Genomic DNA, 12896 nt, shown 5'->3' with positions numbered 1-12896 from the left:
TCTAGAGATGTACTGCAGCATAGGCTGGTTGTAGTTGACAGTATGCAAGATTGTGTGCAATGTATAACTCCATGAACATTTAGGGTGAAAATAAAAGAAGGGTGAGGTCCATCACAACTATTTCACCATAGTTGAAACCTGTGTTATTGGAGTCACTCTTACCATATAGAACTGTGAACCAGTATGAAGCTAACTTTTATTCAGTTCACCTCGTACTGGGTTTGTGAAATAGTGAACCTGCTGTTTTTTGTCAATATTAGATGCCCAACGTTTTGGTTAATGTTAGAAATACCCTTTTGGTCACTATTAGATATAACTCCTATTTTGGGTTTGGGTATGTTAGAATTCTGTTCGTACAGAACAGCCCTAGGGCTTTTCTGTGTGTTGTGCGACAGCCCATAGGGCTTTACTTAACTTGTGGTGCGCTTTTAGGTTATGGGGCCCACCTTATGTTTTGTATGTGGGCCTCACATACTTAATTAGTTGAATTTAATTTAAAGAGGAGTGCTGCTGTACTACACAGACGCTGCTGTGCTTTTGTCTCTCTCTCTAATCTTCTTTTTAGAATTTTGATAATATGATGCAGTTTTTGGCTAATGCATCTGATGCCATTTTCTCTCTCCTGCCCATAGTGATAAAAAGAAAACTTTCTGATCTGATCGCCTTGTGACATTCAAAAACATGATCCAATGCCATGGAGTTGTAGAGGACAAAATTATTCGAGCCACATGTCAAACATTTGTTGGGCTGTGCGCAAATGCGTCAAGCGCATGGGCCAAAACCGCGTCATATTATCATCACTCTTCTTTTTATCCTCTCATTCTTCTCCACTACTACTTGCTCTAGGTTTCTTGGTTTTTTTACTTGGTATCAGAGCAATTTTTTTTTCTTCTCTTCTTTTTTTTTTGGGTTCTAAACCTTTATTTCTGCAGTTGAATTCTTAGATCTGCAGTTTTGTGGTGAAAAGAACTTTGGTTCGTTGTGGTATTGAAAGATAAACCTTAGATATGTATCTAGGGTTTAGTTGTCTGCTTGTGGTTGGGTGTGAAGTTTTGGGGCTGCGTGGTGATGCTTTTAAGATGTTTTAGAAGGTTTAATTATGGTGGGTGGTGTCTAGGTCAAAATTTTTTTTTGTGTCGAAATTGGGTTTTTGATTTACCCCAAATTGGTGGAGTTTTTTGCGCCTCCTACCCTTGTTGGTCCTGTCTTAGGTGTCCTTCACACCAGTTGTTGCTTCCCTCATTGTGTGTTTGCTCCTCTTTGTGGTTGTTCTAATAGATGAACATAGCTGTTCAAGTGAGGATTCGGCTAAACTATAAAGGTGATCCTACGAGTAAAAACGCCTTGTCCTGAGGATTCAAAGAACTATGAAGATTGGTGGAGTGAGAACTCATTGGTTATGACCTGGCTTTGGTTAAGGATGCAACCATTCGTGACTTCCAATGTCCTACTCCTTGATGTTGTAATGAAGATTTGGAGTTCTCTTGTAGAGATATATTCTAAAGAGAGTAATGTGACTAGGGTGTTTGAGTTGTTTTAACATATGTTCACTATCAAAGATGGTGATAAACTCCTGCATGAACATTACAACAATTTGAAAGGTATGTGGGAAGAACTACTGCTCTATCAACCTTTGAGCATTGATTTGGAAGTTCAGCGACGCTAACGGTAAGAGTTCCTAGTTGCATTGTTGTTGTTTTGTCTTAATTTAGAGTATGGTGTATTCAAGGATCAGATTTTGGCTAGTGAACGACTTTTTACTACAGCGAATGCATATTCTCACCTTCAAAAAGCCTCCTTTCCGCATTCAACTCCTTCTCTTAAGGAGTCATCTGCCTTAATCACTAGTGATGATACTCATGGGACTCCTCGTAATGGATGCGGCGGTACTTGCGGTGGTGTTGAAAATGCAACTATTGTGGTAAGACAGGGGATATTGAGGATTATTGTTGGGACAAATGGGGACGTCCTAGCTATGCCCACAATGCATCTCTTGATACGTCTTTCACATTTGTCACTCAACCATTTATTTTCAGACCCCTGATTTCTAATTCTGAGTCTCAAGATAATCTTATTACTTAGTCAGATCCTTTAGAAGTTGTCAGGTCTACCCTCACCTTCATCTGCTCCCTCAACCACTATGGTCAATATAGGTAATTCTACTTGTGTAGTTGCTCGATCCCCTTTCTCTTCATGGGTTATTGACTCTAGTGTTAGTGCTCACATGTCTAGTATCTCCTCTATCTTTTCTAATTTTCATTCATCTAGATCTCATATTGTTTTAGTAGATGGTTCTTCTCGCCCTGTCCTTGGTATTGGTGATCTTCACCCAACCAATTCTATGAATCACTTCTGGCTGAATTTCCTTTTAATCTTCTATCTGTAAGTCAACTAATAAAATCACTAAATTGTTCAGTAACCTTTTCTCCTACGTCTTGTGTTTTTTAGGACCTCAGGACGAAGGTGATTGGTTCGGGGCATGAACGGAATGGACTGTAATTTTTGGACTGTGATGAGCAAATTCCTGCTTTGAGTGTTGCCGTCTCTCCTCTACAGTGGCATTATCGTTTGGGTCACCCGTCATTGCAAAAGTTGCGTCAAGTTGTTCCCATATTGAGTCATATTTCAGTATTAGAATGTGAGGCTTGTCAGTTAGTGACGCAGCGGAAGCGTGTGAATCAATAGATTTGATACGTTGTGTTCAATGGAGCACTCTAAATCAATTTGAATCAATAGATTCAATTGATAAACGAGCAATAGCTTGAAAGAAAATTAAACATAAAGTTAAAAAATTATTAAAAGAGAAAAAAATAATTAAATTGATTGATTTCTTATTAATTTTCGGATTTGGAGCTCCTTATATAGATAACTCCATCATAACAATTTAGAATCTTATTAAAATACTATAAATTAACATTCCTAATCTATCTATAACATAATATTAACTTTTTAATCCTATTAGAACTCAAATTGGAAACTTATATGCACTTTTAATTATGGTCTAAATAATAAAAACAAATTCAAAACAAATTAGAAACTAATAAGGAATTAAACTCCTAACTTAACTATGAAGTAGAAATCCTACTAGAATTAGAAAAAGAAATCCAAGTAAAATTCTAACTAGGATTGTAGATGTCCTACATCTGCCCCCCTTTCTTTGTATGACGTAAAGCAGTCTCCGTGAGCCTGGTTCCAATGTTTCTTTGAGTCATTCTTTTTATGGAGTTTTTTAGATGCCACTCTGACCATACTTGCTTTATTCGACGAGGAGTAGATGGCTTCAATACCATTGTCTTGGTTTATGTGGATGATATTACAGTAACTGGAAATGATGCACAATGGATTGACATGGTTAAGAAATAATTGGGTAGTGTTTTTGAGTTAAGGAGTTAGGTCCCCTCAAGTACTTTTTGGGGATAGAGGTAGCCCACTCACACCGTGATATTTCGTTATCTCAACGCAAATATACATTAGATCTTCTTCAGGATACTGGTATACTTGGTTGTCGTCATACCTCTTTCTCAATGGATCAGAATCATCGTCTTCATGCTGAATCTGGGGAATTTTTATCTGATCCTTCATCTTATCAGACACTCGTTGGTCGTTTGATTTATCTGACTAACGCTATATCGGATTTGAACTTTGTGGTTAGTGTAGTCAGTCAGTTTATACATGTTCCGCGTACCTCTCATCTTGATATCGTATATCGTATCCTTCGCTACTTGAAGTCTTGTCTTGATTTAGGCCTATTTTATTCTTTTACCGCTCAGTCACATTTGTCCTATTTCACTGATGCTGATTATGCAGGTTCTTTTATAGATAGGAGATCTATTTCTGATTTTTGTACTTTCAATGGTGGTAATTTTATCTCGTGGAAAAGTAAGAAACAAAGTGTGGTTTCTCGTTCTTCTGTTGAAGTTGAGTATCGTGCTATAGTTCTTGGCACATGTGAGCTTCTTTGGCTTAGATCTTTGCTAACAGAGTTGGGATTTCCTACTATTGGTTCCTAGTTGTTTTATGACAACAAGTCTGCTATCATGCTTGCATCTGACTCAGTCCTTCGTGAAAGAACTAAGCACATCGAGGTTGATGTTCACTTTCTCAGGGAGAAAGTTCGATCTGGTGCACTTGAGACAGTCTATATTTCTTCTTTAGATCAACTGGCCGATATGCTTATGAAGTTTGTTGGACCTTCTGTCATTAACTCTCATCTTGCCAAGCTGGGCCTAGTTGATATATTTGCCCTTGCTTGAGGGGGAGTATTGGAATAGTTAGTTCTAGTTTGACTAATATTAGTTTATCTCTATTATTTTTCTGTAAGCATTTATGTCCATGAACTTATTATTGGTTATAAATATATGCCAAACTCTCATTATGAGATTTGACTTTTCCTTTCTAAAATTATTCTATTTGATGGGTTTTGAAGGGTATTTGGAGTATTAGGGTTAGGGGAAACATTTTGTGGGAGTGGATATATGGTTGTTGGAGGGTGAGGGATTTTATTTTTAGGATATAGGAGTTATGCGGTATGGTTAAAAGGTTGAGGGTGGGTGGTATGAGGTGTGGAGAGTGTTGTGGTTTGGACAAATCCAAAATTATGGGTAAAGTTCTGGTTTTGAGGGAATTTGACATCTCTAGAAGAATTTCTAGGGGCTGAATTATGAGAGGAATTGTAGGAATCCTTTGGGTCTTCATCTTTAAAAGTTTTCTTATCTTTCTCCTTCTCCATGGTGTTGAGAATCATTCTGTCTTGAACACGGGACACCAACATAGCCATAATTTTGTTGGTGATTTTTTTTGCAAACTTCTCCAATTTAGCTTCTAATTTGACTTCCAATTGAGCTTTTAGATAAGATTCTGTGATAAAATCACTGTTACCAACTATCTTTTGTGGATCATAGCAAGAGCTCTGATACCACTTGCCGTAGGGGATGCATGTAAATCAATAGATTCGATAGGTTGTGTTCAATGGAACACTCTAAATCAATTTGAATCAATAGATTCAATTGATAAACAAACAATAGCTTGAAAGAAAATAAAGCATAAAGCTAAAAAGTAATTAAAAGAGAAAAGATAATTAAATTGATTGATTTATTATTAATTTTTGGATTTGGAGCTCCTTATATTGATAACTCCATCATAACAATTTAGAATCCTACTAAAATATTAAAATACTAAAAATTAACATTCCTAACTTATCTATAACATAATACTAACTTTCTAATCCTATTAGAATTCAAATTGAAAACTTCTAAGCACTTCTAATTATGGTGTAAATAATAAAAACGAATTTAAAATGAATTAGAAACTAACAAGGAATTAAACTGCTAACTTAACTATGAAATAGAAATCCTACTAGAAATATAAATAGAAATCCAAGTAAAACTCTAACTAGGATTGTAGATGTCCTACATAAGTTAGGTAAGCATCACTATAGTAGTTTTCCTCCTAGTCAAGAGAGTCGTCAATTAAATCCTTTTGATGTAGTTTATTTGGACATTTGGGGTCCTACAAGAATAAAAAGTACTTCTAATTTTTCTTATTTTGTCATTTTTGTTGATAATTATTCTTGAATGACTTGACTTTGTTTTAATGAAAGACCATTTTGAATTACCCAAAATTTTCTTAACTTTTTTTAATGAGATATTTGTTCAGTTTGAATGCCGTGTTAAAATTTATTGTTCCAACAATGCCCTTGAGTATACCCAAAACTGTATGTCTTATTTTTGTAGGGACCATGATATTACCCATCATACTACTTGTCCACACACCTCCCACCAGAATAGCATTGCTGAACGTAAATTTCGTCATATTTTGGATGTGACTTGCACCTTATTGTTTAACATATCCGTTCCTAAACCTTATTGGGTTGATGGCATTCTTACTGCTTATTACCTCATTAATCAAGTTCGTACGCCTGTTTTGGGTAACCAGACATCGTTATCTTTGTTATATCCTAAGGCCAAGCCTTTTCCTCTTGTTCTGCGTGTCTTTGGGTGTGTGTCCTTCGTTCACATTCTTGGGATTGGCCCTGATAAGTTGTCTCCCCATTCTGTTAAGTTTGTCTTCTTGAGTTATTTTAGAACTCAAAAAGGCTATCATTGGTATGAATTATGATACTGTAGGGCATCGGTATTATACAAGTGTTGATGACACCTTTTTTGAGTCGACCTCTTTTTTCTCCATTTTCGATCGTCAGTTCGATTCTAATTTGATTCATTCTCTTCAGGGCCAGCCACAATCGAACCATGACCTAACTCTCTCAAGGACCTCCTTCCTTTTGCCTCTTCTGAGGATCTTCCACCTTTTCCCACAACACCTTCATCCTCTATGTTACCTATTGTTTTGTGAAAAGGTATTCGTTCATGCACTAACCATCCTATTTCTTATTTTGTATCTTTTTATTGCCTTTCCTCAACTTTTCTCTTTTTTGCATTTTCGTTGTCTATAGTTTTTGTTCTTAATACTTTTCGTCAAGTTCTAACTTCTTCTAGATGGAAACATGTTATGGATGATGAGATGCATGCCCTTTATCAAGATCAAACTTGGGATCTCACCACTCTTCCTTCCGAGAAGACTACTGTTGGTTGTCGTTGGGTGTTCACGGTATAGTATCAACCTGATGGCTTGGTTGATGGCCTTAATACTCGATTGATGGCTAAAGGATATACTTAGACTTAAGGTGTGGATTATTGTGAAACTTTTTCACCTGTTGCTCGCCTCAACTTTGTTAGAATTCTGTTACCTCTTGCAGTAAGTTCTAACTGGCCACTTTATCAACTAGACATCAAAAATGCATTTCTTCATGGAGATTTATAGGAGGAAGTGTATATGGATTAACCCCTAGGTTATGTAGTTGAATGGAAAAAACATGTTGTGTGTAGGCTGAAGAAGATATTGTGTGGATTGAAACAGTCTCCACATGCTTGATTTGACAGATTTAGCTCTATGGTGCTTCTTTATGATTTTTAGCGTTCCACCTTTGATCATTTTGTATTTACTCGGCATTCCACCTCAGGTATTATTATTTTTATTGTGTATGTGGATGACGTTATTGTCACTGGTAGAGACTCAGTTGGTATTGCTTAGTTGAAGGCTCATTTAGGTACTCAGTATCATACAAAAGACTTGGGTTTTTTTTCGTTATTTCCTTAGGATTGAGATTGCATGTTCGAAGGATGGACTCATTCTATGCCAACGCAAGTATGTGTAGGACTTATTATTTGAAACAGGTACTCTGGGATCTCATCCAGTTGATATTCCCATGGATCCTTCTGTTAAGCTTGATGCTGATCAAAGGAGAGTTTTTGAGGACACTGGTAGGTACATGCGGTTAGTTGGCAAGCTCATATATCTCACAGTTACTCGTCTTGACATTGCTTCTGTTGTGTGAGTGGTCAGTAAGTTTATGCATGACCCTTGATAGCCTCATTGGTAAGCTATCTGTCGTATTCTACGCTATTTGAATGGTGTTTTTGGATGGGGTCTCTTGTGTCATCCTTCATCTTCCTTGACTATTTTTGTATACTTTGATGCTGATTGGATCGGGAGTTGTTCTGATCGTCGATTTACTTTTCGTTATTGCACATTTGTTGGTGAAAATCTTGTTACTTGGCATTGTAAGAAGCAAAACGTTGTGGCTCGTTGTAGTTCTGAATCTGAATATAATGCAATGACCCACATTGCTTCTGAGATGTTGTGGGTTCATTCTCTTTTTCGCGCTATGGGTGTTGATGCTCTATTACCTATGCTTATGTTTTGGGACAACCAGACTGTCATTTTTATTGCCAGCAACCCCGCCTTTCATGAACGCACCAAGCTTATTGAAGTTGATTGTCACTTTGTTTGGGATTTACTCATGCACAAACAGATTGTCACACTCTATGTGAAGTTAAGTGGCTAGTTGACTGATTTTCTCACTAAGCTCTTATCTCGTGTACCTTTTTCTTCTTTATGTACCAAATGGGCATCTTTGATATGTATGCTCCAACTTGAGGGGGGCATGTTAGAATTCTGTTCGTACAGAACAATCCTAGGGTTGTTCTGTGTGTGTTGTGTGACAACCCATAGGGCTTTACTTAACTTTTAGTGGGGCTTTTATGTTATGGTGCCCACCTTATGTTATGTATGTGGGCCCCACATACTTATTAGTTGAATTTAATTTAAAGAGGAGTGTTGCTGTACAACACAGATGCTGCTGTATTTTTGGCTCTATTTCTAATCTTCTCCTTATCCTCTTTTTCTCTTCCTCTACTACTTGGTCTAGGTTTCTAGGTTCTTTATTGGGTCAATATTAAAGATACCCCTATGTTTTCAAACTGATGACGTGCCCCGTTGACCTAAGTCTTCTTTTTTGAGACTAGCATGAATTCCTAAACACCATCTACAAACTGAGTTCGTTCTAGACTGACAAATTGCGAACCAACGAACTAGGTAACATGGGTTCAAACTACTTTCATTGAAGCTGTTTCTAGAATAGAATTAGCGGTCAACTTTTGAAAGAATCAATTGTTAAAGTGGGTGATACAAAAACAAAAAAAAAGTGAGGCAAGGTCCAAGTCATGCGCGGTAGAACGACTGATGCTTTGTTTTCAATTACGTTCGCTGTGGTTTAGTATTGGCTAATTAGCTAACATATTTCATGCTTTTGAAGCTTGCTTCTTTTAGGAAACAGTTAACATAACCTTACTCGAGTGTTGATTCGATTAACAACAACATCAACAATCTCTTTTTGAATATACGATACCGATCCAATTCCATTGGTGCAATGTCAATATTAGATATATGAAAAGAGAGATGCTCATGTCAAAGTAGTGTCATGAAGAGAACAACTTGTCAAGTTACACCGCTATAGACGTGAAGATGTGATTCCATAGCAAGAGAACAGAAGATTGCATATTTTGTGATTTTCCACTCTGGGCAATCGTCACTGCTGAATGGGCATTCAACCGACTGAAGATTTTTGGGCTTCGAACAACCAATTTGTCGAACCTACTCTAATTAGTGTGGGTGCAAGAACCTGTGACAGGTGACGGATCAAAGACATGGGCAAGCTATGCAGCTTAACTTCTGAGCCTAATGACATATCATGTCTTTCAACCTCCCTCTCGAAGAATCTAGATTGAGCGCCTGATTAGTGTTAAGGTGGGCATAATACCAATCACAAATTGGTGTGATGTGCTATTGGACCATGTTTTCCCTATCCACTCACCGTGAAACAACCTTATCAGCAGTGATACACCATTCTCAACTTTTAGGAATTCAATCAATCAAGCAGGCAGTCAGTGTCGGGAAAGAAAAGATTCTACTACTTCCAACTTGTTCTTTAAGAAAGGAGATTGAGACCTCTCGAAAGCTATGACATGGACATGATTCTATGAGGTTTGGTTCATCTATCTGTTGAATCTGTTAAAGCAAAACCCATATCAAAAGATTGAACCTGTCCCTGGTTCAAGCAGTTAGCAAAAGCAGTAGCTGGGTCCACTTCCTATCCCAATAGTCCAGTGATTCAAGTACCTAAAAACCATCCTTTAAAGCTTCCATGTCCTCTGCATCCATTCGATCCGGAGAAAGAAAATGGACAAACAAACTACTGATTGCCTTACCTGGAAGTCAAGCCATTACCTGATGATTCATACCTCGCCTTTCATGCCGTCACTCATTCTCCTCAACAAATGTAAGCCCTAATTGATCTATATTGTCAAAGAGTAGGTTGAAATGCTGTAATGCACGGTGTAATTTCCTTGTAATATTTGGAAATTTCACCCCAAAATTCCTTGAATGTTTACTCAAATCGGGTGAATGTATCGATGCATCCTTTTTTATCCATAAAAATCCATTAAAATATTGTTGATCATGAAGGTGCTACATTGATGAGGAGGTTAAGTCTGGGGGTGAAAACTTTGCTTTCACTCTCTTGATGACCTATCAAAAAATAAAAATCAAAGTCATAGGTCATATATTTTTAATACAATCTTTCCTTCAAAGCCTAATTGTAAAAACAAAATAAAATTAAAAAAAAAAAACTTATTGTTAACTTGAATTGGTGAACCCCCCAACTTTGTATTTGCCCTATTGATTGATGCAACAAATTTTTTTTTTCTAGCAACCTATTGAGGTGGATTGGTCATGTTTTGTCTACAATTGCTAGGATGATAAAATTTTGATAAACATAAGACTCATGAGTCAATGTTTTGGTTTGTCAAAACTCCTCAATTGACAGGGTTGCATTTTATAAATGGAAATTTAACACTTCATTCAAAATAATCGCTGCTTTTGCTAAATTTTCACAAAGTATATATGAATGAAAATTGGAGGTGACATTTTGTGTTATGTTCTTAAATGTTTAGGGATGGGAGTAGTGTAATTTGGGTGCATTAGATGTGTGGGATAGTTTCTTGTATGAAGTAAGTTAGTTAGATGGTATGTGTTACATGAGATCATTCCTTATTAAGAAGAATGCAGAATGTGAGTTAATTGTGAAGGAATAATGTAAGGGTAGTTTCCAACGCGGTTAAGAGTCTTGAGTGAGTGGGACTTTGGTTCCTTCTTTGTACGAGTTTAAGGTTAGGTGGTATTCACAGCCGTATGTGGATGATGTATTTAAAATTGTAGTTTAGTCTTTCAATGGGATTATCAAGAGAAAACATTATTGAGCCCTATTTGGATTTGGAGATTAACCATTTCGAATTGGTCAAAAGGAGGTCCGATCTCCCTTGAATGAGATCATTTTTTGATTTTTCTTCATCTTTTATTATTTTTGTGATCCGATCAAAGTAGGTTCTTATCATTTTGTTTAGATGTATTCCCAAGGTTTTGAGGCTTGACAATAATCAATACAAGTTTGACTTTCCCTTAGTGTGACATGAAAATGTTGATTTAGTTCTACAAAAGGTTGAAACCAATTGATGAATGTGGTCCATTTGTGGTATTGCTTGTCCGTCAATCTTAAGTTTTAACTAGCTTTCACTCTTAGAAGTGTCTTAAACTGCATGTCTTTGTCCTACTTATCATAAAAAACTTAATATCTACATCTATCCCTCCGTTCTAGTTTGGAATATACTCTCTCTTATGTCATCTACCAACACTGGATGGTTCACTGCAAATAACGTACACCAGGGGATCTCTCATTGTATCTGAGTAGTTTATCCATTCATTTCAAATGCAAAAATGTACAAGCTTAGTCTAGATCTTTGTTGTAAACCCATTGTCACTGGAAGCTCTCTCGTCTCACCACCATTTGTTCTAGAGCTAGTTGCAACTCCAGCATGCATATCCTTGTAACACTAATGTATTGTCTTGGATCCAGGGGTGGAGCCAGGATTTTCTTGTAGTGGGGGCAAACTACTTAGGTTTTTGGTTAGAAGTTGAAGAAAAGGATATTTAGGTTATTTCCAATTAGTTTCTTATAAGAGAAGGCCCAGTCAAGAGGCAATGTCATCTTCAAATAATTGAAGGGGGTTCAAAAATTGGAGAGAGGTGACGGCAAAGGGGTAGGGAGTGGGGGGCAAATGGGGCATGTAATTAGTTGAATATACAAGGGTACCTCAAAGTTCTGTGGGGGCAATTGCCCCCACCGAGTCCTTACCAGCTCCGCCCCTGCTTGGATCCCTTTTTTTCCCTAATACCCACAAAACTAACTCTACGGACTCAATCATATGCTCTTTTTTTTTTGTTTTTTGTTTTTTTAAAAGTCAAATCATATGTAAATTCTTTTGCTCTTGAAAATTCTACATTAATTGTTTAAGTATAAGCATCAATATTTGACCTTCCTAGCATGGAAGCTAAATTGGTTATCTGATATCGTTGTTTCTTGTCTTAACCTTTTCTTCATCACTCTCTCCCACAATATTAAAGCTTATGATGCTTATATTTGTTTCGATTTTGTATATAGTTACAAACTTATCGGAGTTATTTATGATTTGGATCAGCTATATCTGTTAGGAAACTCATCGGTGGAATCACTCTCGGATGCAGAATACTCAAAATTGACATCGGTACGAGCGTACTTTAATTATTTGTTATTTTAGAATTTTTGTCACATAATACCATTTAATATTGTCTATTTGTTTTGACAAGTATTAGACATTATCAACATCCAGAACCTCTCATCTTGGTTGCTTTCTGTTGGCAAAGGCATTTGCAGGTGAGGTCTGTTTTTGCTGAATTGAGGGAGCGATTTCAATCACATTCAATGAAGTCATATAGGTCTCGCTTTCAGAAGTAAGAATTACTGATTTAGCATTCTACCTATTTGTATTGTCTTTGTTATCATTTTTTTGTTTGTTTATTTTTGGAATCTTGGCCGACATTTTTTCTAGTGTGGCTCTTACTGTATCTTTAGCACCGTAAACCTATTGAAATATTTATCTAAAACACCTGTTGATACGTTTTGCTAGTTTTATACTTGCATCTGTTGGTCAAGTTTTCAGGTTGTTGGCTGAGACTGGGCATTCTGCATAAATCTTGTTTGATAAAATATCAATACTTTCCTTCGTTATTTTTTAAATACTTTCTTCTCTTTTAGGAAATCTCCTTTTTTGCTTGTAAAATGGAGTTTACCTTCTACCTAAAGGGACCTTTATGGTTTAACATGTCTATTTGTATATTGTTGAGTCAGTTTTACCTTTGTTCACAAGCACCTTGTGATCAACAACAGAATACATCCAGATCTTCGTAGGTTTGTTGTCTCCTTCATCATCCCTGGGCATCGGTGTGGTACCTGCCAATGACCTTTTGATGCTTAATTTAGGAAGGTTCAGAGATTAATCATAAATCCTATATTATGTCCCCTTTACCTATTTATAGGATCACCTTCCCCAAACCTTAATTTAGTAGTTTTCTTACCTTACAAATCTCCAATGGTCTTTTCCTCTCTCTCAATGCCACATGATTAT

The 12896-nt window shown here is 36.7% G+C and overlaps 1 protein-coding gene across 1 annotated transcript in view; it reads left to right on the top strand.

The window, feature by feature from the left end:
- The window catches only part of LOC147382535 (lipase class 3 family protein), a 57663-nt gene that overhangs the window by 27359 nt on the left and 17408 nt on the right, over positions 1–12896 (top strand). Inside the window, exons 8-9 of the mRNA XM_086427888.1 lie at positions 11931–11996; positions 12146–12222. Coding sequence (XP_086284014.1) covers positions 11931–11996; positions 12146–12222 — 143 coding nt within the window. The remainder of the gene's footprint in view (positions 1–11930; positions 11997–12145; positions 12223–12896) is intronic.

The sequence above is a fragment of the Akebia trifoliata genome, chromosome 16 (genome assembly GCF_017979445.1).
Source record: "Akebia trifoliata isolate Shusen 1 chromosome 16, ASM1797944v1, whole genome shotgun sequence".
Classification (NCBI taxonomy): domain Eukaryota; kingdom Viridiplantae; phylum Streptophyta; class Magnoliopsida; order Ranunculales; family Lardizabalaceae; genus Akebia; species Akebia trifoliata.
This window is presented reverse-complemented; position numbering and strand designations above follow the sequence as displayed.